This window comes from Eleutherodactylus coqui, chromosome 2 (assembly GCF_035609145.1).
Source record: "Eleutherodactylus coqui strain aEleCoq1 chromosome 2, aEleCoq1.hap1, whole genome shotgun sequence".
Lineage (NCBI taxonomy): Eukaryota > Metazoa > Chordata > Amphibia > Anura > Eleutherodactylidae > Eleutherodactylus > Eleutherodactylus coqui.
In genome coordinates this window covers 120,894,809-120,919,631 of record NC_089838.1, presented here as the reverse complement: position 1 = coordinate 120,919,631, position 24,823 = coordinate 120,894,809, and the positions used below count along the sequence as shown (strand labels likewise).

General features: G+C 40.4%; 1 protein-coding gene across 1 annotated transcript in view; it reads right to left on the bottom strand.

Annotated features, from left to right (window-relative positions):
* Positions 1–24,823, bottom strand: part of LOC136610023 (dynein axonemal heavy chain 3-like) — a 1,175,415-nt gene that overhangs the window by 48,293 nt on the left and 1,102,299 nt on the right. Inside the window, exons 74-75 of the mRNA XM_066589293.1 lie at positions 21,669–21,745; positions 13,726–14,019 (exon numbers count right to left, since the gene is read on the bottom strand). Coding sequence (XP_066445390.1) covers positions 13,726–14,019; positions 21,669–21,745 — 371 coding nt within the window. The remainder of the gene's footprint in view (positions 1–13,725; positions 14,020–21,668; positions 21,746–24,823) is intronic.

The following is a 24,823-nucleotide window of genomic DNA, read 5'->3' as shown; positions in this document are numbered from 1 at the left end:
CAACCATACAGAACATTGCATCTAGAGGACAATGCTGTGCCTCATGGAGACATATTATAGCGGCGCACTAAATGCCTTCATTCACAGGGGCTCTACCATGGGCATACACCCATAGAGAATATTTACAGAATGCAATTGCCATATATTATTCAGAAAGGAATAATAGATGTGTAATGTATAAATCTGAAGATTCCAAGTAAATCCGTGCATACAATATCTACCACATTACACATGAGTATACACAACCCTTATACTAGTCCTCATAGCAGCAGATATTAAATCTGATAACTACCATGTGTATATCTTGACCTTCCTATTATCAGTGAGATGCTTCAGCAATAAACAAGAATATGACCTGGAAACGGTAAATGAGTACACATTGTTAATCAGGAAGTCTGTTATTCAGTGGGAGGAGGCATAATAGCTTTGATATAATATTCATTCAGATGTGACACTTTTCAAGTGGTTTGAAACTGCAAATGGAGAAGTTAAAAAAAAAAAAAGCTTAAGTAACCATAGCAACCTATCTTGTCAGTCGCGTGTTCAAGATTCCCATTTTATTTCTCCTATCCTGAGGTAATGCATGATAGATATCTTTCCAAGGTTAGAAGAGGGGTTTGAAGCAGAACAATAATCCTCCCATGAACTGCCCAAACAGAAGAAAATATTTCTTAATTAAGCAAGAAGTCAAAGCAGTGTGCTCATTACTGTGAAATATCCGTCTATATCAGCCAGGAAGCACAAAGCTGTATGATGAGCGCTTAATGAGCACCAGAATATCACACAATCCGTACACTTTGCTTTTATGGGATTGTCAAAACAAACATGCGTAGGATGGTTAAAGTCTGTCGTGGATAGAGTGCCGGGGCAACTTTACCCATTCTTAATGATGTCAATGAGGTGATATTTTGTTACAGACATGTTATTTTACTGTTACAGACGGGAACACTTTTCAGATTAACATTAGACTAGGTTTGGGTTCATGCTGAATTTCAGAGTTGGTGAAGCTTAGAAAAGTCTCTGTTGCGTCACAAATGCGGAGCGGCTGTCATTAAACTCCTCTTGCCTATTCTGACCCTTCTTGTTGACTTCCACCTTTTTTATTAACATTGCATTGGGATATCTCTTTAATGAGCTTATGGTGCTTTTATAACAAACAAGAACCTCACGATTCTCATTTGCTCAAGCGAACGAGCTGGTGTTTAGACCGGCAAATCATCATTGAGAATCCTAAACCTCTCGTTCACTTCTCGTTAGTGTTTCACATTCCTATGTGATTGTTCTCGGTAAGAGAAACCAAGTAATTTTGTAGATCTGATACCTTTTCATGGCTTACAAAAATACATGATGTTATAGCAAGCTTTTGGACCTCTGAGGTCTGAAAGCTCGCTGTAACATCATGTATTTTTGTAAGCCATGAAAAGGTATCCTATGGACAAGATTACTTGGTTTCTATTACTGAGAACAATCATATTTTGCTCTACTGGCTAACATGGTAACAAACCTTTTTTTCGTTTTATATACACTGAATGATCAGTGTTTGAATGCAATTAGGAGCCAGCAAGCCAACAATGTATTTTATGCTGGCTGAAACTGAATGAGGAACGAGAAGCTCATGATTCTCGTCCGTCATTCAGTTGTTGACTTGTGTTTGAATTAAACAATTATTGTTCACTTTCATTTGTTTGAACCCCAATACAATTCTTTTTTTCATCTTCTACATATTGACTTACTGCCTCACTTGCAGGATTGAGACAACTACATTGGAATAATTCCAGCAATCCCTATCTGCCCTCTCTATTTGCCTCCTTTGTACCTACCTATCTGAAAGACCATAGCAATCAGAGGTAGAAAGCTAGCATGGAGTCATCAAGAACAGAGACCAGCACTGCAACTATTCCATCCAAAATCCATTCAAATCCAGCTATATAGAGAAACACAGCAGCAATCACTTATCCGATCCTGTATGGGTCCAATAGTAGGATGTCACGCCTCTGTTCGGGTTGGATCAAATACCCGCTCCAAGAATAGCAAAACAAACATATAATCAGAGGCAGCATCCACGGCAGTCCATTTCAGATAAAAGGAACTTTATTCCATGTTGGTCCCACAAGCAGCAATATACATATGCAGCAGTACAGCAGAAATGACACAGCGACGTTTCGATCTAAACAGATCTTTGTAAAGCCATCCAAAATCCATGATGTACTTGAAAAAGGCTGTAAATTGCCGAAACCCGTTGAATGTGTTGTTGGCTCCCCAGCGGGGGAACACCTCGTTTATGCAAATAAATCTGTCTTTACACCATCTGGATTCCCTATGGACCTGATTTGATCCTGGTGGACGTGGGATCCGGATTACTTTTATTCAAGGCTACCCTGGATCTTGAGAGGGGAGAATTGTTACTCAGTCAACTGGGTGCCTGCTCCCCTCTCCTAATCGAGTACACTTTCATTCTATATGTCTGGAGTGCAGCTTGTTTTATATTTTCTTGTAGCTTCTGATAAGTAAAACTAACTTCATACCTTTACAACCGGTTCTTTGCTGATTTCATGCAGCTTTTATTTTTTTCTTCTAGACCCCTCCCCACTCATCCACATTCATTCCTATTAGTTTCAAAACCTCATACTAGTTAAAAGGGTATTCTCAACTTTTACTATTGACAACCTACCTTCAGGATAGGTCATCAACAGTTAATATGTGAGGATCTGCCACTCAGGATTCCTGCCAATCAGCTGATCTTCCAGCTTGCTGCCAGTACTCCCCATTGGGAGCAAAGCCTTTATTACACTTTTGGCCCTGACCACTAATGATGACATCCAGTCCCACTGCCAGTGGGAGGATCAGCTGATCAGCGGGGATCACAATCGGTGGACCCCACTGGTTAGCTATTGATGACCTATCCTGAGCGTATGTCATCAAAAGTAAGATTCAAGAATACTGCTTTAAGGCTAGGACTAAATTACAACCTATGGTCACAATAGGGGTCACACACACAAAGATCACTGTGTAGCCCTGAACGAGCCAACGATATATCTGCCTGTATAAACATCGCTCACTCGTTCAAATGATAAATCGTTTGGTGCAAACGTACTCTGGCAGAAGATAAGAGAAAGTGCTTTTTACTCGCAAAACAAGTTTCTTGGTGTCCACATAGTCCAGTGGTTTAGTGCCCCCATCCTTGCTGTCCCTGTTGTTAGTTCCACAATCTCTATAATATGAATTGTCCCTGCAGGATCAAAAAATCAGAGCAGCTGGCACATAAAAGCTGCTCTGCTGCCTACAATTATCATTTATCAACAGCTATTTTGTAACATGACTAGATGTTCATCATAATCTAAAAAGATTTGCTATGGATATTACCAGTTAAAGGGGTTGTCCCGCGCCGAAACGGGGTTTTTTTTTTTTCAACCCCCCCCCCCCGGTCGGCGCGAGACAACCCCGATGCAGGGAGGTAAAGGAAGCTTACCGGAGCGCTTACCTTAATCCCCGCGCTCCGGTGACTTCAATACTTACCGCTGAAGATGGCCGCCGGGATCCTCTGTCTTCGTGGACCGCAGCTCTTCTGTGCGGTCCATTGCCGATTCCAGCCTCCTGATTGGCTGGAATCGGCACGTGACGGGGCGGAGCTACACGGAGCCTGCATTCTGCACGAGCGGCTCCATAGAAGATTGCAGAAGACCCGGACTGCGCAAGCGCGGCTAATTTGGCCATCGGAGGGCGAAAATTAGTCGGCACCATGGAGACGAGGACGCCAGCAACGGAGCAGGTAAGTAAAAAACTTTTTATAACTTCTGTATGGCTCATAATTAATGCACAATGTATATTACAAAGTGCATTATTATGGCCATACAGAAGTGTATAGACCCACTTGCTGCCGCGGGACAACCCCTTTAAGTGCTGGTGCACTGGCATTCTGAGAAGATACGAGGTGGTGCCCACCCGTGTCAAAGGCTACGTTTGCTAAGAAATGATTTGATACTTTTTTCAATGTTGAAATAGAATGCTTTAGAAGGTGATGCTGGTGAAGTAACTTGTAGCTGTCATGCTGGAATGTTACTTTAAAGGGGTTGTACCAGAATCGCAGGTTATTCCCTATCTGAAGAATAGAGGATAACTTGCTGATTGGTTGGAGTTTCATCACTGAGACGTCTGACAATCATGAGAAAGTCACGTGTCTCCCCTACCTGTCTCTGCAGGGTCGCTACTCCCCCTGCAGTGATGTCAGAATGAATGGGGTGCTGGCTGAGCATGCAAAGCCAGTGCTCCATTCATTTCAGTGGGGCTGACAGAAATAAGTGAGTGCTTGCCTCTTGGCTGTCTCTGGTAGTTGCATCAAAAATGTATGGAGCTCTAGCACACTTGTGTGACCAGCACTTCATTCAGTCTCCTCCTCACAGCGGAAGGTGCAGTAACCCCGCAGTGAGGAGGACGGGGGACACAAGAACCCTGTTCTCGAGACTGGCGGGGCTCTCAGTGTTGAGACCTCCCACTGGTCAGAAAGTTATTCCCTATCCTGTGGATGGGGGATAACTTGCAATTCTGGTACAACAACTTTAAGTGTAGATAATAATAATAGTCCTTGTTTGTATAGCGCCATCTTGTGATTATAGAACAGGGGTGCACAACTCCAGTCTGTAAGTGCCCCATCAGGTCATGCTTTCAGGATATCCTATAGTTAGTACATCTGTGGCAATGTCTGAGGTACTGATGATAATTACATCACCTGTGCAACACTGAGGATATCCTGAAAACATGACCTGTTGGGGGTCCCTAGAGGATTGGAGTCATGCACCCCTGTTATAGAAGGTTAATGTTTATGTAAATTGATTACATCTACTTTAAAGGGAATATATCATTAGAAAATGACCTATTGCATAAATCACATTTTTGTGTTAAACATATTTGAAAACATTTGGCCACAATCTCTATTTTTTTTTTTAATCCTAAAACCCTGAATTTTTCACGCTGACCACAAAGCCTAAGGGCACTTTTACAGGGGCTGATAAATCGTTTATATTCCCACATCCAGTGGGAATCTGAACTTTTATCGCTCAGTGTAAATGCATGTCCCAACTGAAAGACAAACGAGAATTCGTTCGCTTCTAGTTCATCGGTCAGTTTCTGCATGAAGAAAACTGAACAACGGATTGACTGCAAACATGTAGTCCTTCCTTTTTGAACAACTGTCTTTTTCTGTAAATAGAGGCGGGCGGCTGGCCCATTCTGCCGCCATGTACTGAGTAATGCTCCTTCCTGTGTAATAGAGTAGGAACAATATCACTGGGATAACCTGTCGGGCATCTGCGCTCAACAGGTCATCCCATGTAAGTGGGCCATAATATTAGTCAGTCTGTGATTTCCTGATCAGTAGAGAAAGCTTTGCAGCAGGCATCACTATGGAAGGAAGACTATCTACTTCCCCTCCCTGAAAAATGACCTGCACAGGTCATAGAACTTGTCTAGGACAGTCAATGGGCCTCTCCTGTCCATTGAATGGCCCATGAAGCTGCTGTAAAGTATCTATGTAAAGGCTCTTAATGCTGCTAAGTGCAGTTTAGGCAATCCCCCCCCCCCCCCCCACCACCAATAGTCATGTATGGACAATAGAATAAAAAATTCTACAATCACAAAAAAATGATTAGACAAATGGAAAATGCTTCATTGTCTGGTTTTAGTTAGTACAACACAAAATTGGTGATATAGTTCCTTTAACTACTGGTAGATGCATAATGTTTTGCTGAAGCATGCAATGAATGCAATGCACGTCATACAACCTCCCAAACAAGCTCTTTAAGCTGTTAAAATACAGAGGGAAAGTTAACGGTGGATTGGATGCTAAGTGGCCCAAACATAGCTAGATGGACAATGACAGCCAAGGACAGGATGTGCATTACAAACCAACTCAAGCACATTCTGTTCATTTACAGCCAGAATTGCCATAGTCTATTTAGAAAATGTATCGCACTATTCATCTCTCTCACACAAATGTAATGTGACAGAAAGACATTTAAATCAAGGGATTATTTAGTTACGTAAAACTAGTTTTAATTCCCAGACAACATGTCTAATAGGCAAGATTTGAAACATCCTAGTGTGACAGAAACCTTCATTTAAAAGCAATTCCATAAAAATGAATTCATTTGTCCAATAAATCAATTCATGGCTTTCCTTTACCTCTTTTAAATTTAGATGGACACCTTCCTAAATGTGTAGGTTATCCTGTCCACCTCTGGACATAATGTAATCTCCTCCAGTCAATCCTTTTCCCCAGTCTTAATTCTTCTGATGCACTTCCTGCTGTTTTGTTCAGCTGCAGGGAGGATTGACTTTAGTCGTGTGACAATGACTGGAATACCTTTTGTCAAATGCAATCAAATTGATTGATGCAGGCTGGACAGGACAGTTGTTGTCAAATTTGAAAAACATGAAATAAAGAAAAAAACCCTTTCCTTTCCAGTGAATAGTATAGAACAACTATTGCTTTTGTGTATCTATTTCTGTGTCATACATATTGCACCATGACAATGATATAGCTAAAAGTTGTGCATAACTATATTCATAGCATGCATGGTGTTATGTTCGTGTTGGTCACCGGGCCCACACGAACGTTACCAAAGATAGGGAACACCAGGTGGAACTACCACCAATTAACCCATGTACCTATCTTCTTGGAAGGTAAGGGACCCTGGACCTAACAGAGACTGACAATAACTCAGACACTCACCAAGCACCCTCACACACATAAGCAAATGGAATTGCTATAAAAAATATAAGGTATTGGTTTCTATATTGGCCAAGATACTTAAGCCCGCAAGCCACTTCAAGGTTCCTCGTTGTCTTGCGGGTCCCTACACTACCAAGACTACTAAAGCCAGACTTGCACACACATGCTACAACAAGACACCAATCACACCGAAAGCTGCACCATAAAGGCAACAAGACACAATTCACACTGCAAGCTGCACCGCAAAGGCAACAAGACAGAAATCACACAGCAAGCTGCACAGAAGGCAACACATCACACAACAAGCTGCACAGACAAGGAAACATGACTGCTCACTCTAGAAAACCAGTAGACACTGAAAGGAGCTGGTATATATATCTGAGCACAGGCCCCGGGGATTGGCTGATCTGAGCAAACCGCAGCCAGCCAGCTAAATCAACCACCTTTGGAGCTGTGCGGCTAGAAACACTGAGCGAAACAGGTTCCAGCATAGCACAACCCTAACACATGGACTCTGATGTGTAAATGCCAGGTAATTTCCCTAGCATGACCATGCATACTGATGCAGATATTTGGCCTCTGAACTCCAGTGAGGGAGTGTCTGTCTATCAGGGAATTTTAGTGAAATTGGGGAAGGTATTATGGAGAAGTCGGGTGCCTATTGGGGAATCCCCCTTGTGAGTAATTAAAAGTAATCAGTTAATGCTTTAAAAGGACATGATTCCTTTAGCCATTTTGTCTTTTTTCACAAAGCAGTGAGTCAGCAGTAGTTAAATATAATTTCTAGTAGTATTCCTTGTGAAAGCTGTCCTTGCATTGTACCTTCTTATCACAAGGTACAAGGTGTAATGAGTCATAGTAATATAGTATGTAAGGCCAAAAAAAGACATAAGTGCATCCAGTTCAGGCTATTACACCGCAATGTTGAGTCATTGAGTCGTTCTTTGTCTTTAAACAAAGGGTAACTCATACCCCAGATAAGGTAAAGTCCCCTGGTGCAAGCACTGATTCATGACTGACTTTCTTGGCAAACTGTTTTTGTGGGGTGGTTTGCCATTGCCTTCCCCAGTTATCTTTTACTGGATACTCATCTTATCGACCTCGGAAGGATGAAAAGCTGAGTTAACCTTGAGCCGGCTTCCTGAACCATGCGGGGATTGAACTTGCATCCTTCAGGTCGCAAGCAAGACCTCAGGACTACATTTCTGCTGCCCTAACACTCTGCGTCACACGGGGCTCTTCATACCTCAGATACACTGGCATTATTTTCAGACAGTGTCTGCAGATTAGTGGGCTAAAAGATACATTCTAAACCTTGATCGTTACATTACTAGTAAGATATATTCAATAAACATGCTTCATAAAAGAGCCTTAAAGGGGTTGTCCCGCGCCGAAACGGGTTTTTTTTTTTTTTCAATAGCCCCCCCCCCGTTCGGCGCGAGACAAACCAGATGCAGGGGTTAAAAAAGAAAACCGGATGGTGCTTACCTGAATCCCCGCGCTCCGGTGACTTCTTACTTACCTGCTGAAGATGGCCGCCGGGATCTTCACCCTCAGTGGACCGCAGGTCTTCTGTGCGGTCCATTGCGGATTCCAGCCTCCTGATTGGCTGGAATCGGCACGTGACGGGGCGGAGCTACGAGGAGCCGCTCTCCGGCACGAGCGGCCCCATTCAGAAAAGAAGAAGACCGGACTGCGCAAGCGCGTCTAATCCGGCGATTAGACGCTGAAAATTAGACGGCACCATGGAGACGAGGACGCTAGCAACGGAACAGGTAAGTGAATAATTTCTGATAACTTCTGTATGGCTCATAATTAATGCACAATGTATATTACAAAGTGCATTAATATGGCCATACAGAAGTGTATAACCCCACTTGCTTTCGCGGGACAACCCCTTTAAACACCATACAATGTCATGTGTTTCCTTCTCTGATGCATCGTATTAATAATTAGGCATACTGTATTGATAAGGCTACTATACCCATTGAGTATCACCTAAATTAAGTGATTACTCTAACACCCTGAAGTTGAGATAGGTATTGTGGGTAAGAACAATGCCTACCACAAACTCGTGTTCTGCCGCTGCCAGAAATGAGAGAGAGTAACTCCTTGCATACCAGAGGACTAAGTCATGGACTCTAGTTGTACGTTCTGTGTATCATGGACTTTTTTCTTGTCTTACAAAGAACTATTACTGTTAATCAAGCTGTCGATCACTGACAAGTAGTCCTTCATAAATCAGAAGTCAATTCTGAGTTATGTTTCCAACAGTTTGTTTATAGCAACAACACACCTACCACAATATCGTTGCATAAAGCAGACTCAGAGAATGTTTCAGTTACTTGTTATATTGTTTATTAAAGTTAGGAAGCAAGATGTGGGGCCTCTAGCATTTTTGCTGCAAGCCACTGTTTATCTTGATGCACTACTGCAATAGGGTCTGTTATGCCCAGATTCTGGTCTGCGAGTGGTAATGCCTACCCTGTCACTAGCAGTACTGCCAGTTTCAAGTTTGGAGTTTTCTGTGGTCACCAGCTCCAAACCTGCCAGAGGGCCTCCACCCAGTGGCCATTTTCAAAGGCAGAGAACAATGAAAATGATTGGCATAGAAGTGAACACACTCTGTAACATATGACACATATAGAGGGAGATTTATGAAATGGTCTAAAAGAAACAACCCCATAGTTCAGTAATTATAGATTACTTGAGCAAGAAAAGCATACGCAAAATTATTCATAGAGCCCTATTGACCTGACACATGTCGAAATAGAAGCCACAGTTTTTGTGGTGGTTTTTCAAGCAAAAGCAAGTCAAATTGTCGCGTCCAACTGGACGTGCAAAATCCAAAGCAAACGAAAAGGCACAGCAGTGCAACGAAAATACTAAACTACGGGAATACCTCTCCCTACACACCCCTAACCCGGGAAGGGGCCCTGCCTACTCGGCGGGCCGATCGCTCCGATAGGTGCGGACCCACACGCGTGCCTGGGCCACTGACAATTCCCTAAATGGGAGCCCTGATCCAAAAAGAAAGGAACAGAAAAACCAAACAAAGCAGAAATAAAGAACTTAGCTTGTAAGAGGAGCTTCAACCCGGATATGTTCCACAGCAGCTGTCCAGCGGCAACTGAAGCATTGACCAGCATAGGGGTCAGTACTAGCACTGCTTAAATAAGAGCAGAGCTACTCAGCACCAGGTGAGGACTGACGTCACTCTTGCAACCACCACACCCCTCAGCTCCAGGAGAGGTAAGGACACAGCCAAACCCTGGTCTGGCCTGCAAGCAAGGCGAAGGCCTCAGAACGGCTGCAACACAAATATTGTGTTTGAGGACAAGAAAATATGCTTTTCACATAGGGATTCAACCCAGCAGAGCCATAGCTCCACTATACTGAGCAACTTGATATTTCAAGTGACGTTTGTGATCTTGTAAAATGATAACATGACCAAAAGGGAGCTTTTATTTTTTATCTTAGTTCACTTTATGAGGAACTGACTGAAGAGAACCAGTGATACTTTAATAAAAGCAATCTCATATTTTAGCAGTTTATATGGAGTTTTGAACAAATGTGAAAGTTATTGATTTTAATGTATATATAAGGTAAACAACACAGTATTAAACTCTGAATACGTATCTACTCCTCTGTACTAGCTAAAGTGACAAATGGGACGTCATCCACATAGTGCTGTACATTTATGAAACTAGAACCCTGACATATTGAGCAAGTCATTACGCAGTGCAGAATATTTTTGCAATAGTTCAACTATCTTTCAAGCACGACAAGGTTACACTGTAGCAAGCATACAGCAAAATAAACTGCAAGATGAAAAATCGGACTGATGTGACAGGATTTTTGTTGACATTCACGCCAAGAGATTCCTCAGTGAAACAGCAAAGAGAATATCCCCAATTCTTAAAACTATCATTTCTGTTGACAGCTTGATGACGGGACGTAAAACAATCCTCCCGTTCCTTACATTTAGTTTGCTCTTCCTATGCATTCAATATGGACCCGCCAATTCCAATGTGCTAGAACTGTGCTGAAAGGTCAGTATTTCATTATTTATTGCTTGAGTTCCAAAACCTCAATACTATAACTGCTATGTTTCTGAATCTTGCATATGTCATTAACTTATATTATATCCCAACCGGTTTTGCAAGAAAAGATGCTTTAATAGATTTTTAGACATTTTTTTATTGATCTATTATAGCAGAGCACAGTGTAAACAATTACTAACAACTGTCCAGTCTTTAAACTGTATAAAGACTAATTTAAAGTGACTCCACAACTCTAATTCTTATAATGGTCAGAGCTCAATTCTTCTGACACAGAGCTCCAAATCCCATGTGCTGGCTGTCTGAAGCCACCCTAACAAGGAACTTAGGAGCTGAATGCATACTGTATTATTATTGGGTTCAATGTATATGCAGCATACAGGAAGCTCCTAAGCTACCTACATAATGAATTGTTAGTATATTGGCATAATGCTGCTATCTCTTAACCCCTTCCTGACATCCACCATATATATACATACGGCACTGTTTGGAAGTACCTCCTGCAACCCATCATACACGAAAGGCCTAGTGATGACATAAGTACATGAGCCTACACTTTAACATACAGCTGAAACCCTGCTACAATGTCTGGGGTTAGAGATAACATAGATCCGGGTGGTTTAACCCCTTAGATGCTATGCTCAATAGCGACTGCAGCATCTAAACAGTTTGACAGAGAGAGGAGATCTTCCCCTGTTAAGACATTAGCCCCCTTACAATGTGAATATGGGATGCCAATGGTTTACATGCCAGCAAGGGGTCTAATGTAGCCCCCCCCCCGGTCCTACCATGTTTATACACCTACAAAGCCGTGCTAGAGATATGAAAGCGATCAATACAGAAGTATTGTATTTTATTATATGAGTGGTAAGAAAATTGCGCACTCAAGTTCTCTAGTAGAACAAAATAAAAAAAGTTTAAAAAATCAAGTAAAAAAGAGAAAAATCACGTTTTTTCCTTACAAAGTCGCTTATTCTTGATAAACAAAAGTAATTCACTAAAAAATAATGCCATAAAAAAATCGTAACTTATCCAACAAAAAACAAGCTCTTATACGACTACATCAGCAGAAAAATCAATAAGTTATAGCTCTAAAAAGGAAGGGGGGAAAAAGCAAAAAATGTCATAAAGGCCAAAATTGGCCGCAGCATCAAAGGTTGAATATATGTCTATACAGTGGCTTTTGTGCTCTCTACTAGAAAACAAAGCGATGACCACTATAGAGATTACAAAATAATTAAGAAATTACAAAGAAAACAAAGCATTTAGAAAAAAATGGCGTTCAAGGTTGGAAAATCATTTTAAGGTTTCTAATAAAGATGTCTTGTTAGGTCAGTATTTTCAAAAATCTTCCAGCCAATAACATAACTTACAATGTTTTATACATACTGCAGGGCAAGAGTCAGTAGCACATGATATGATCATATTCAGCGAGCTTCTGTATAAAGAGATGTCCATGTCAGGATGTGCAAAAATTATAATAAATGCCTTTGTATATTTCCAAATCAATTATTATCGGCAAAAATAGTTTTTTGTTTTGTCCCTAAATATATATTTTTTATTAAATGAAACATAAAGGTCATACATATTGTCTGATAATACATCTAAAATATAAAAAAGCCTACAGTCTTTTTCTTGCATCACCCTTTGACCCCTTTGCGTGATCTTTGGTGAATGATTTTGGTCTCATTAGATTTGTGACATCCTCACCACCGCCGTAAAATCATAAAATTTAAGTATGAGACATGGAGTGACCCGTCAGGCCAGGGCAAAGTTCCTATGTTAAGTCTGGCAGCGCTGTTGTGCTTCAGCCAACAGTACCACTAACGAGAGTCAAGTGTTGCCAAGCGACGTTCATATCAAGTGCTTACCAGTCTGACTGTTGCCATGTCCAAAAATGAGGAAGACAGATATGATTGTAACTGCCAATGAGATATCTGTATTATGGGGCATCAATTTAATATCCTAATGAAATTAAACTAGTGGATGCTTTTGCACTTATTTAAGAGCTACTTTGCCTCCATTTCAAGGAGCATATACAGTAGGAGATAATTCTAGAATGTAATGCCTGATAAATGCAAATACGCCACCTACTTTTTCAGTGAACTCTCTCAGCCAAACAGATGCCCTTGTTAGGAGGAAACTTACCAGCAGCGCGGTCGGGTCTCGGCAGCACGCAAGTCCAGCTGCAGGGGTCCAGGCACGGCATTCTTCCTTCCGGGTCTGGCGCCGGTTCCCTTAGGGCGGCCGCGTGGCTCTGGGAGCCTTTTCTCATGTGAGTGGGTGGGTCTTCTTCCTCCACCCACCAGCATGTCATTGGCTCCACCCCCTTGCTAGGGATAAGAGGCAGCAGCTGGCAAGTTTTATTGCCAGTGTTTGTTTGTATCTAGTGAGTTTAACTAGGTCTCTCTGGTCCTCTTAGTCCTTGTGCTTTAACCCTTGCTTTCCCTTGCTGTAGTTTTGATTAACCCTTTGGTGTTTCTCTGTGGTAGTATCTTCCTTAGTTTTTTGCTCCTTTTCCCCCAGTAGTATCAGGTTATCCCTAGACAGTATAGGGACCGCCGCCAGTTGTCCCCCTGGGTTTAGCCATGGCGAGGCAAGTAGGTAGGGACAGAGGGGTGGGTGGTTTTTAGGGACTCCCACATTACTTTGGCTCACAGCTTAAAGTTGGCATTAGAGAAAGTCATGACAGGTACAGTAGTAAAACTCTGTAGTAATTCAGCGGTATGCCTTTCTTTAAGCTGAGCTGCTGGTGCTCTATGCCTGTGAATTATTAATTATACTGACACATTTTACTGCAAAATTATGTAAACATTAGTAATATTATTAATTTTAACTTTTAACTTAAGTTGTCCACTGGTCTAGTCAAACTTAGCTTGGCCTGCAGTAGATACTAATTAGCTAGTTCAGTGCAGTGACACAGTAAAGATAGCCTACCTGTGGTTTGTTGCAGCCATTAAAGAAAGTCGGATTACAAATTGGATCGCTCAGGTATGACTTTAACAAGTTTGCTCTTAGTCCCTTTGGGGGTTCGTTGGTCATTTTTATTCCGTTTTGCAGAACAGATACAGGAAAGCTTTGTGAAGGATAACTGGTCAGCCACAAGCGGAAGCCGGATTTAGTCTTTTCTGGATCTGCAATGACTTCTTCGCAGATGTGTTCAAGATCTGCAAGCCAACTGATGGCTAAGTGACAGTTTTGGAGTACGACCCACGTACCTTCTTCAGCTGCCTACAAAAAAATTTACCAAAATTTTGAAAAGTACATTACTCACATGTCCACATCTAAAATTAATTATAAATCCCTAACAATCTGCAGAAAACCAAAACACAATCATTATCTGCGAAATTAAGTTATACAGTCTTTGTGACCTTTAATCAATCATCCTACTGTTAATGTTAATTTTCCTGATTTAAAAACCGTAGATGTATTTGCATTTTAATGGCCATTAAATGAGTGTCATCTGGAAGAAATAATAGATTCTTGGCCTTTTGGTATAAATTCTGTGTAAAATATTTATGAGAAATGATATAAAAGATGTAGATGATGTTGCTGTTGTTATGACCATAATATCTTTCACACAGTGATGAAGAGTCATAACTGAAAGAAACACTTTATGTATTATATTAAATTAATATACGGTTTGGATAATGCTGCCTGGAGAGTTCTGTACATCAATTACAGTGATGACTTGCTGCTACCATAACTCGATTATTTGTAAACTTTGTCATAAGTTTGCATTCAAGTCAGCAGAATACGTCACAGAAGGGGAAATATAAAAACATAAAACTAATCACAGAAAACAGCCGTATTCTTACTAACTAAGGAGGGCAGATAGCTGCATCCTCTCATCATACAGGTAGCAAACTACCAAACGAGGGAGCTAATTACACCTGTGAGGGACACCGATAAAACAGCCACTCACACAGCCTCTTAATAAAGAGGGGGGTAGCTGCTTAGTGTATACTCCCACACAGAGTGGATATAAAGTGGCAGACCTTCTGATACATGTAGTTCACCATGCAGACCAGCAACCTATTAATGATGGCATAATAGTTTGGCGGGTTGCCCTACACTTCAAAAAGTGAACCACATTGGTACTGCCACCCTGGGCTCCCCCTGACGTTTTAAAGCCACACTACATGTGAATAATAGATGTGTAATGGCTCCCTTATTTGGTAGTCTGCTACCTGCATGATGAGAGGATGCAGCTATATGCCCTCCTTAGTCAGTTAGTATATGGCCATTTTCTGTGATTGTTTTTATATTTCCCCTTCCGTGATGTTTTTATAGTAGTATAGGGACCCACTACAGGCAAGGAGCCTTGCATTTATTATCTATTATTCACATGCAGTGTGGCTTTAAAACGCCAGGGGGAGCCCAGGGTGGCAGTACCAATGTGGTTCACTTTTTGAAGTGCAGGGTAATCCACCGAACTATTATGGCGTCATTAATAGGTTGCTGGTCTGCATGGTAAACTACATGTATCAGAAAGTCTGCCACTTCGTATCTACTCTGTGTGGGAGTATACATGAAGCAGCTACCCCACTCTATATTAAGAGGCTGTGTGAGTGGCTGTCTCATCGGTGCCCCTCACAGGTGTAATTAGCTCCCTCATCCGGTAGTCTGCTACCTGCATGGTGAGGGTATGCAGCAATCTTCCCTCCTTAGTCAGTAAGCATATGCCATTTTCTGTGATTATTTACAAGTCAGCAGAATGGTTTAAGGAAGAGATAGATAGATAGATAGATAGATAGATAGATAGATATGAATGAGTGCAGTTATGCATTTAGATATGGATACAGATGCAAGAAACAATAAGTAAAGCCTTTGGAACGCCCTGGATTTCTGCATTGATTACCAATAAATTGCAGTCTTATTATTATCTAATTCACAATTGTAGACAAACGCAATTAGTTGTACCATTCATGTCTTTTATTTAGCATATACTGTAAAAAACCAAAATGCAGGAAGAAAAAGTAAAGGTGCATTTACACTGCAAAGATGATCGTTTAAAAGACGGCTATTGAGCGATCATTTTGCATTAACTACTACTTAGTGCTAATGCCTATTAGTATCAAGTAGCAGCGTGTGAGCTGCTGGGAGCTGTATTCAGGGAACACACCACACGTTGTTCCCTGATTACCTTTGCTTTGTTCAGCGTCAGGGCTGACAGCTGAGAACAGTTAAGACAAAGCAATCAACTGTTATCAACTCTCCCCTGGCAGAGCACAGCATGCGGTCCTGCTTATCAGCTGTTCTGCCGAACAATGGTTTTCAGGCAGAACTGAATTCCATTGGTCAGCCGAACAGTGAAAGATGGCACATTTACACACAATGATTATTGCTCAAAAGATGGCTTTTGAGTGATAGTCGTTGTGTCTAAATGGGCCTTAAAGGGGTTGTCCCGCAAAATAAAGTAAAGTTAAACACTTCTGTATGGCCATATACATGCACTTTGTAATATACATCGTGCATTAAATATTGGCCATACAGAAGTTATTTACTTACCTACAGGGGGTCCCCCCCCCCTGTGCTGGTGTCCCCGTCTCCATGGCGCCGACCGAATCCTTCTCCTGGCTCGATTAGATGCGCTTGCGCAGTCTGCCTCTTCTGTCCCGTTGAAGGGGCCACTCCAGCGTGCTCGCGCCGCACAGCTGGTCTGCGCATCTGGAGTCGATGCGCCCGTGTTACTGCAGGAGGAAGACGACCGTACCTCAAGACGGACGTCTCTCTGCAGCGCCGGGAGAAAGAACATGTGACCGGCTTCATTGCCGGTCATGTGTTTTTTCTTCAGCGCTGCAGAGAAACGTCCGTCCTGAAGTACATCAGTCTTCTTCCTGCAGTGAGGGCTCAGTCACACGGGCATATCGGTTTATTTTGCCTGCTGTTGCCATTTTTGGTTTCTGCTTCTACTGTATGTTGCAGCCATGGTTTAACGTACACCTATAGATTTCTATTGGGATATATTTCTATTGGGTAGTGCTGGCCTATTTTATAATTTTTTTTAAGTGGTTGGGAATGTTTGACTTGGGACTGAGAAGTCATGGATATTGATTGTTGGTCCCTTATCATAGGTAGGACAGATTTGGCCAATCGCCCAAATGTATTCAATTCTGTTTAGCGAACACAGAGCATTTATTATTATTGTCTTATGTTTTCTCTAATAAATATGGTAAGTACAATGAGAAATGATTGGCTTGAATTTCTTTTTAAAATTTCCAAAGGTTCCACTGGAAAGTCCTCTGGTATACCATGGCTTTCTCTGCTATTTTCATTGAAAGCCAAGCAGTCATCCCTGTCTTTTTAATCTTCTAGCCCATCATACATTTATGGGATGAAATGATAATGTGTTATTGCTGAACTAGCACTTATCATCTATAAACTATTCAGTAATTTCCTAATAATCTCTATGTTTTCTAGGTTGACATAATAGGGCAGATTTATTAATACTGTCTAAGTTAGACAGTGCAAACTTAAACTGCCTTAAAAAGGGGCCGGATTTATCTGTGACTCTGCTATTTAATACATTTGTTGAACTTTTACACTGTCTAGTCTAACTTTATACCACCTATTAGCTAGCTTAATTTACACTAAAACTGCTTCATAATTTAACACGCTTGTTGACAATTAATGTCATATTTTGGCCACGCACTCTTATCACAAAGCCATGCCCCTTCATCAGAAAGTATCTAAAGGCATATAATAAAAAAAACTATTTTAAAGTTTTTTAGCACAATTTGCACCAGAAAACTGGCATATTTACAATACTAAATCTGCCCAAATGTGTGTCCAGTACATACAGTTTAATGCAACAGCTTTAGTTAGTGATGCTGTATCACTGGAATCACCACTATTCACCAGTAATCTCTAAAGGACCTTTCTCATGGGACAGAATATTAAGCAACAGCATTGCAGAATATGCTGTCCTGGAATTCTGCATTAAAATCTATATGGCTAACTGCAGATTTTGATGCAAAATTGCTGGTAAAATTTGGCTATTTTCAATTGTGCATCAAAATCCACACGTTAGCAATGCGGATTATGGTGCTGAATACTCCGTAGCAGGGCATATTCTGCAATACTGTTATGTCTTGTATGAATGGTCCCTAAGAGGGTTTCTTTTTGCAATATATAGTTTGGGTTTTTACATAATGCGATTCAATAATACAATAATATGGCTTCATGGCTGCTTTCCATTATATTTGCTAAAGCAGGACATCTACAAATGATTCGATTTTTCCATTTTGGAAATTACATTTATTTCCTGCAGCACTATACAGAGATTGTCACTATTCATATCAATGTCTGACTCTAATCAGATTCTCCTATTAAGGGTATGTTCACATTTGTATCTGAGGCACTGTCCAGAGCCTCTGTTGTAGATCTGGCATGCCTGGAAAATTTTTGCCCACATGCAGGAAGCCAGACGTATCCCATTACAGTCAATGGGGTCTGTTTTGCGCATCCTGGGTCTGGCATATCCAAAAAGGGATGAAACAAAGTCATTGATTTCAATGGTTTCGTTTTGACTAGCATAATAGGACTTGCCCTATCAGGATTTTGACTGGTTTATGTGGTAATACACTCCGTAGCGGTGAGCGTATTTGCCCATGCGTCCGTATGTTTAAGCCCTTAAACAGAATTTTTGTTGGGTTTCAAAATAAACCTATTAAATTAAACCTGTGCAGCAGATCAGGGAGCATTTCTATGTTCATGTATAGTACTGTGCATAGGTTTTAGGCAGGTGTGGAAAAAAATCGGCAAAGTAAGTATGCATTCAAAAATGGCAGTATTAATAGTTTATTTTTGCCAATTACCAAAATACAGTGAATGAACAAAGAGAAATCTAAAAAAAATCAATATTTGGTGTGACCACCCTTTGCCTTTAAAACAGCATCAATTCTAGGTACACTTGCACAAAATTAGGGATTTTGTAGAAATATAGTCAAGTGTGCGACTAAGCAATTATATCAAACAAGTGATAATAATCATCATTTTTATATGTAGGTTGAAACACAGTCATTAACTGAAACAGAAACAGCTGTGTAGGAGGCTTTAAACTGGGCGAGGAACAACCAAACTGCTACAAAGGTGAGGCTGTGGAAGACAGTTTCATGTCACAGGTCATACACCATGGCAAAACTGAACACAGCAACAGGACACAAGCCAGTTATACTGCATCAGTAAGATCTCTTTGAGGCAAAGATTTTAAAGTATATGTGGGTTTCAAGATCTGCTGTCCAAGCTCTTTTGAAGAAGCACAAAGAAACAGGCAATGGTGAGGACCGTAGATGCAGTGACCGGCCAAGGAAACTTAACGCAGCAGATAATAGTCACATCATGCTTACTTTCTTTCAAAATTGGAAGATGCCCAGCAATGCTATCAGCTCAGAAATTGGAAGAACCAGTGGAACCCAGGTATACCCATCTACTGTTAGGAGACGTCAGGCCAGAAGTGGTCTTCACGGAAGAATTGCGGCCCAAAAGCCATACTTTCAACATAGAAACAAGGCCAAGTGACTCAACTATGCATAAAATCATAGAAACTGGGGTGCAGTAAAATGGCAGGTACTCTGGACTGATGAGTCAAAATTGGAAATATTTGGTTATAACAGAAGGCAGTAATGAATGTCTGCAGGCAACCCTGAAGCACAGTGGAGGTTCCTTGCAAGTTTGCATTTACATTTCAGCAAATGGAGTCGGAGATTTGGTCAGGATTAATGGTGTCCTCAATGCTGAGAAATACAGGCAGGTACTTATCCATCATGCAATACCATCAGGGAGACGTCTGATTGGCTCCAAATTTATTCTGCAGCAGGATAACAACTCCAAACATACAGCCAATGTCATTAAGAACTATCTTCAGAGTAAAGAAGAACAAGGAGTCCTGGAAATGATGATATGGCCCCACAGAGCCCTGATTCAACATTCATGCCAGTAAAAAGGTATGTTCACACGTACTGGAATTGGCATGGATTTTTTCCACAGTTGAGAATTTGCACCAAAAACGCTTCAATTTCTGTGTCAAAAACCACGTCACAGTCTGCACCATTGATGAAGATTTTGATACAGATTTTGGTATGGATATACAGCGAAATTCACCTCTTCAATTGAAAGGGTAAACTCCACTGTGGATCCTCACCAAGAACGGCAACAAAATCCACACCAAATGGTGCAAATTTTGATTCAGTTTTTTGTGAAAATCTGCACCAAAATCAGCAGCACAAATTATATTGCAAATTAATACCAAAATCCACAACATGTGAATGTACACTTAATAAATCCTGAAAACTGAAAGTTTTTGTAAATGCATTGGAAAAAAAAATTCAAATATTGAAACATGCTTCCATGAGGATCACCATAAGAAAAGTAGACCGTGAGTTACTTGTTCTGTGCAGGATGAGTTTATTAGTGTAAACAGCCCTAGGAATCTCCTTTTAACAACACCTCAAATTAGAGGCTCAATAAATACATCACTGCTCAAGCAGCTGACATATCTCAGCATCAGCTTTTCAGAGCAGAGCACATGAATCATGCTAGAATTTGCATGGACTAAGGAGCACAGGCAGTGGAAATCTGTCCTTTGATTTGACAAGACTAGTTTTTAGATTTTGGGGGGTTTTTTGGTCCATTATTTCTTTGTCATGCAGAAGATACTGAAGGTAAACAAATTATATTTTAATGTGCAATTCCAACTATGAGGTATGGAGGAAGGTTGGGAGTATTCTGTGCTAGTGATACTATTGGTGATTTATTTATAATTAAAGACACCATTAACTAACATGGTTACCACAGCATTATGCAGGACCAAAGCATTTCATTAGTTGGCACGTCATTTTGCCTTTAACAGGACATTGAACCAAAATACACCTTACAGTTGTGTATGAGCTATTTGTCATTGAAAAGCGTGATCACATGTCACTTAGGCTGAACCTAATAAAGATATATTTTTAGAGGTCTTCCAACTTGTCCAACAAATCTTTTTGTCTGATATTTAGCGTGCTTTTCACACATGCAGTTTTATGCCAATTTCCCATAATACAGACGAGTCTACTGACCTGAATCCAGAACATCATGGATTCTTATAACCAGAGATGAGCGAACATACTCGATAAGGCAAACTCGAGTAGTTTGCCTTATCGAGTATGCTCGCTCATCTCTACTTATAACCCTCTGAGTTCGGGTCAGTAGACATGTGGTCATGCCAGAACACTTGTCCTTATCATGGGTGCACCAGCAATGGGCTTGCGTGAAATTAGCCATCAGGTGGTTTTTATGGGAGGTAATGTGTACAGAAAGAATCTACTTTTCTTCATCTTTTGAATCCACTCCTAGTTTTGGCTTCAAAAAAGTGCATCAAAAACAAACAAAGGGTAGATTCATGCACAATATTTTCAGTAAAAATGTGGCATTTTGGAATCTTTTTCACAGTGTTTTTTTGCCACATGAATTATTCATCAAAAAACGCCATTGTCAGATATTAGGTGTAGGTTAATGGGGAAATAGGAAACAGACGTCAAACAGTGTGTTTTTTTTGTGGTGTTTTTGCTCAGTTTGGATATATTTTTGGGGTCCACAATGTTTTACTTAAAATGCAGCAAGCTCTGTCAGGGTGTTTTTTTAAGGCCATGTCTGTATAAAAAAAAGATGTAAAACATGCATGACATACCTTTTACAAGCTAGAGAAAAACACCATACAACTATATAAGAAGAAAGCCTAAGAGCTTCTGAGTTATAATATAGTAAGTGATCATTAACGCCTTCCTGCATAGACCAGTTCTCATATAGATCATCATTTGGATTTCGAAAATCAGCCCATGTATGGCGAATGTTAATTCAGTTGCCATCAATCAGGGAATTCCAGGCACATATCTTACCTTCTCTATCATTTTTCGAGCAATAGGACCTTGCCCTTGACCCAGTGAAATTGTTTGAAGACTCATACCACTCATCTCTGCAAGTATAAAAAAAATCGGGTAAAAATTGTTTATTTCTGAAATGAAGTTCTAAGTAGGAAGAAGTGATGGAAGATATTCTGGGCTGGAGGTGTTCTAGCAAAGCAATACAAATCTTTTGCTTCTCTGTGTTCTTACAGAAAATCAAACCATTCACCAAGAATAATGCTATCGCATATTGATCCTGCAGCTGCTGTTCTTCTTAATCCAAGATAAAATGGAGATAGATTACCTGCACAATATCAGGAGAAATAAGAATCTGACAGATAAATACCAAACAAGGCGTAAACTTTGGAATTACCTTCGGATATACTAGACATGATCAAGTCCTAGAGAAACAAGGTGATTAACACTTAGTGCACTTCGCTACTAATGGACGCTAGAGAGAAATAAAATACGCGTGGTTCATCATATTCAGCTTCTATAAGCTTGTGCAGTAAGGATTTAAATATTTTTGTTAGAAGGTTAGACACTAGCAATTCAATATTTAAACAAAAGAATTATTTGAAAAATATATTATACATTGGCTATATAAACGGGTAGAAGATACGGCTCTGTTGTTACAAAAATTTAGTGAAAGCAAAAATGTAGGGAAAAAAAGTGGCATGACTTCAAGATATGAAAAGGTTTGTTTTTAAGGAAAAGTGATGGTTTTTGTTCCCCTTTCCTAGCATTTTTGGTTTCGTTCGACCTTTTTATTTAAAAAAAACCCACTGCAGGCAGATATTAGCCTAAAGCCAATATTAAAATTTAAAGTGCACTACAAACACTTCCTATTTTTGTGTTGCTGCTCTTCATTTTGGTGCACTTTTTAGACCATTGATGTTTTTTTTCAAAACACAGCATGCTCTAGGTATGTTGTTTTTTTCCAGGTGCTTTTCTCATAGGTTTCTCTAAAAAAAAAAATGTATAAAATATACCCCCCAAAACTGCTTGTAAAAAAATGCATGAAATCTATTGGCCTATCAGTGGCCCCATCCCTCCACTTTTTAGAAACTGGCAAGAGTGGAGGACTTACAAAAAGTCTCAAATTTCTTCACAAATGTCACTTTTTCTTGCATTTTTCTTTACCTTTAGTGCATTTTGGGGGTGTTTCTTTTAACCCTTTCCAATCCAATTTGTATCCTGGTTTTCCTAGGGGGCGTACTGTTTTTCTGCTGTTATACAATGGCGCTATCTGCTGACTAAAGCCAGTACTGCATGAGGTGACACGTTGGATAGGCTCCGACAGCAGAAAGGCTGGCAATATACAGTAAAAGAACCCAGACGGACGTCTTCCAACATCGGAGCTGTACAGCCCTAAATCATGACTTCGGAGTTCAGACAGTGGATTGGAAAGGGTTAATGCATGCAAATAAGGAAGCTGGAACAATACCTCTCCAGCGCCACCTATTGGATGGCAGCATTGTTTCAAATCAATGTACGACTCTTTAACAAGTCTGTAAAACAATGATTGGGAATAGGATACACAGACAGCTGTTTCAGGTTGTTAGCCCCTCATCAGTGTGAAGTAGGTTTCTGGCTTGGCTGGTGAGAGCCCTGTGATGTGGGTCAAGAGGGGTGTCGTCTCTCCTTGAGGAGAGCACCCAAAAAGTGTGTGGAGACACCTAAGGGGCAAGTGGATTGGGGGGGGAAGCATCGTCTTTCCCCAAGGAAAGCACCTAGAAGAGGTGTAGGAAGACACCTGAGAGGTAGGTATGTCACATTTTTCAGCAGTGTAGCCTAGACTTATTTATAGGACAGCTATGCCTTTGAGAGATGCATGTTAAAATGTGAGCTCCAAAAGACATCACAAAAAAGTGTATTTGAAAAAAACATTAAACTTTTGTCATGTACATGTGCAAACTAGTCGCTAATTTTTGAGCACTAATTTTCTTTATATTTTGTTTAGAACAGGGTTGGGAAATGATTCAATACTTATTAATATGAAATACCTTAATCTTCAAGGTGAAGTTACAATTGCTCATACAGTATATTATTATATGTTTTGTATCTTGTTATGAATATTTTGTCTTGTTTTATACACAATCAATAAAATAAGACGAAATGTCAATATTTTATGCAATTTTCTTTTTTCTTTTCATAATTATTGCAGTCAAGGTTTACACATTGACTTTCTACAATAGATACTCCCTAAAAGAATAATTATTCTAGTGTGGCTAGCTGTATCCACAATGGGTCTATACCTCAGAAAAATACTGATGTGTGTTAGTTTTGACATGGAGAAAAAAAAAACTGCGTGTAACATAAGAAGATGGACAACATGGATAGCTAATAACCAATTAACCCTTTCCAATCCAATTTGTATCCTGTTTTCCTAGGGGGCTTGTTATACAACAGCGCTATCTGCTGGCTAAAGCCAGTACTGCATGAGATGACACATTGGATAGGCTCCGACAGCAGAGAGGCTGGCAATATATAGTAAGAGAACCCTGAAGGACGCCTTCCAACATCGGGGCTGTACAGCCTTAAATCATAATGTCTTCGGAGGTCAGACAGTAGATTGGAAAGGGTTAACCGCCATCAAATTGTACTACATGTTTCCTTGTAATAAGTACAGTCACCACTTAAAAATCATGAAACAAGCCTAACAACTGGCAATAAACCAAGCAATAGCTGTCAGCTTCTTCTTTTAAGGAACCTGCAGATTGTTTAAGCATACTAGTGTTCTGAATTGCTATTCAGAATGAGTGAAGTGAATGGGAAAATGTTACACCTCTTGACAAATTTAGGACATAGCCGAAAGTAATGGTTTACGAGAACACTTAAAAGATCACATTGAGAAGAGCGAAATACTGAAAAGATAGTTTGTTTGGGCTAAATTGAAATGTGATTATTTGGCTTGTTTTCATATCCATTCACTAATAGCATGCAGGAACTTGGCAGGTTGTCAGAAATAATGGTGTTTCCATCACACAAATATGTAACTGACTACTCGTCTTGCTTTCCCATTTTCGCTTTAATTTTGTAATACTGACAATGATGTGCTGGCTGGTATTTCTTATACGCTACTTTTTTTTTGGTTTGTCTTGAAACTTAAATTCTCTGAAATAACATCCATTTGCACTGAGGAGTAA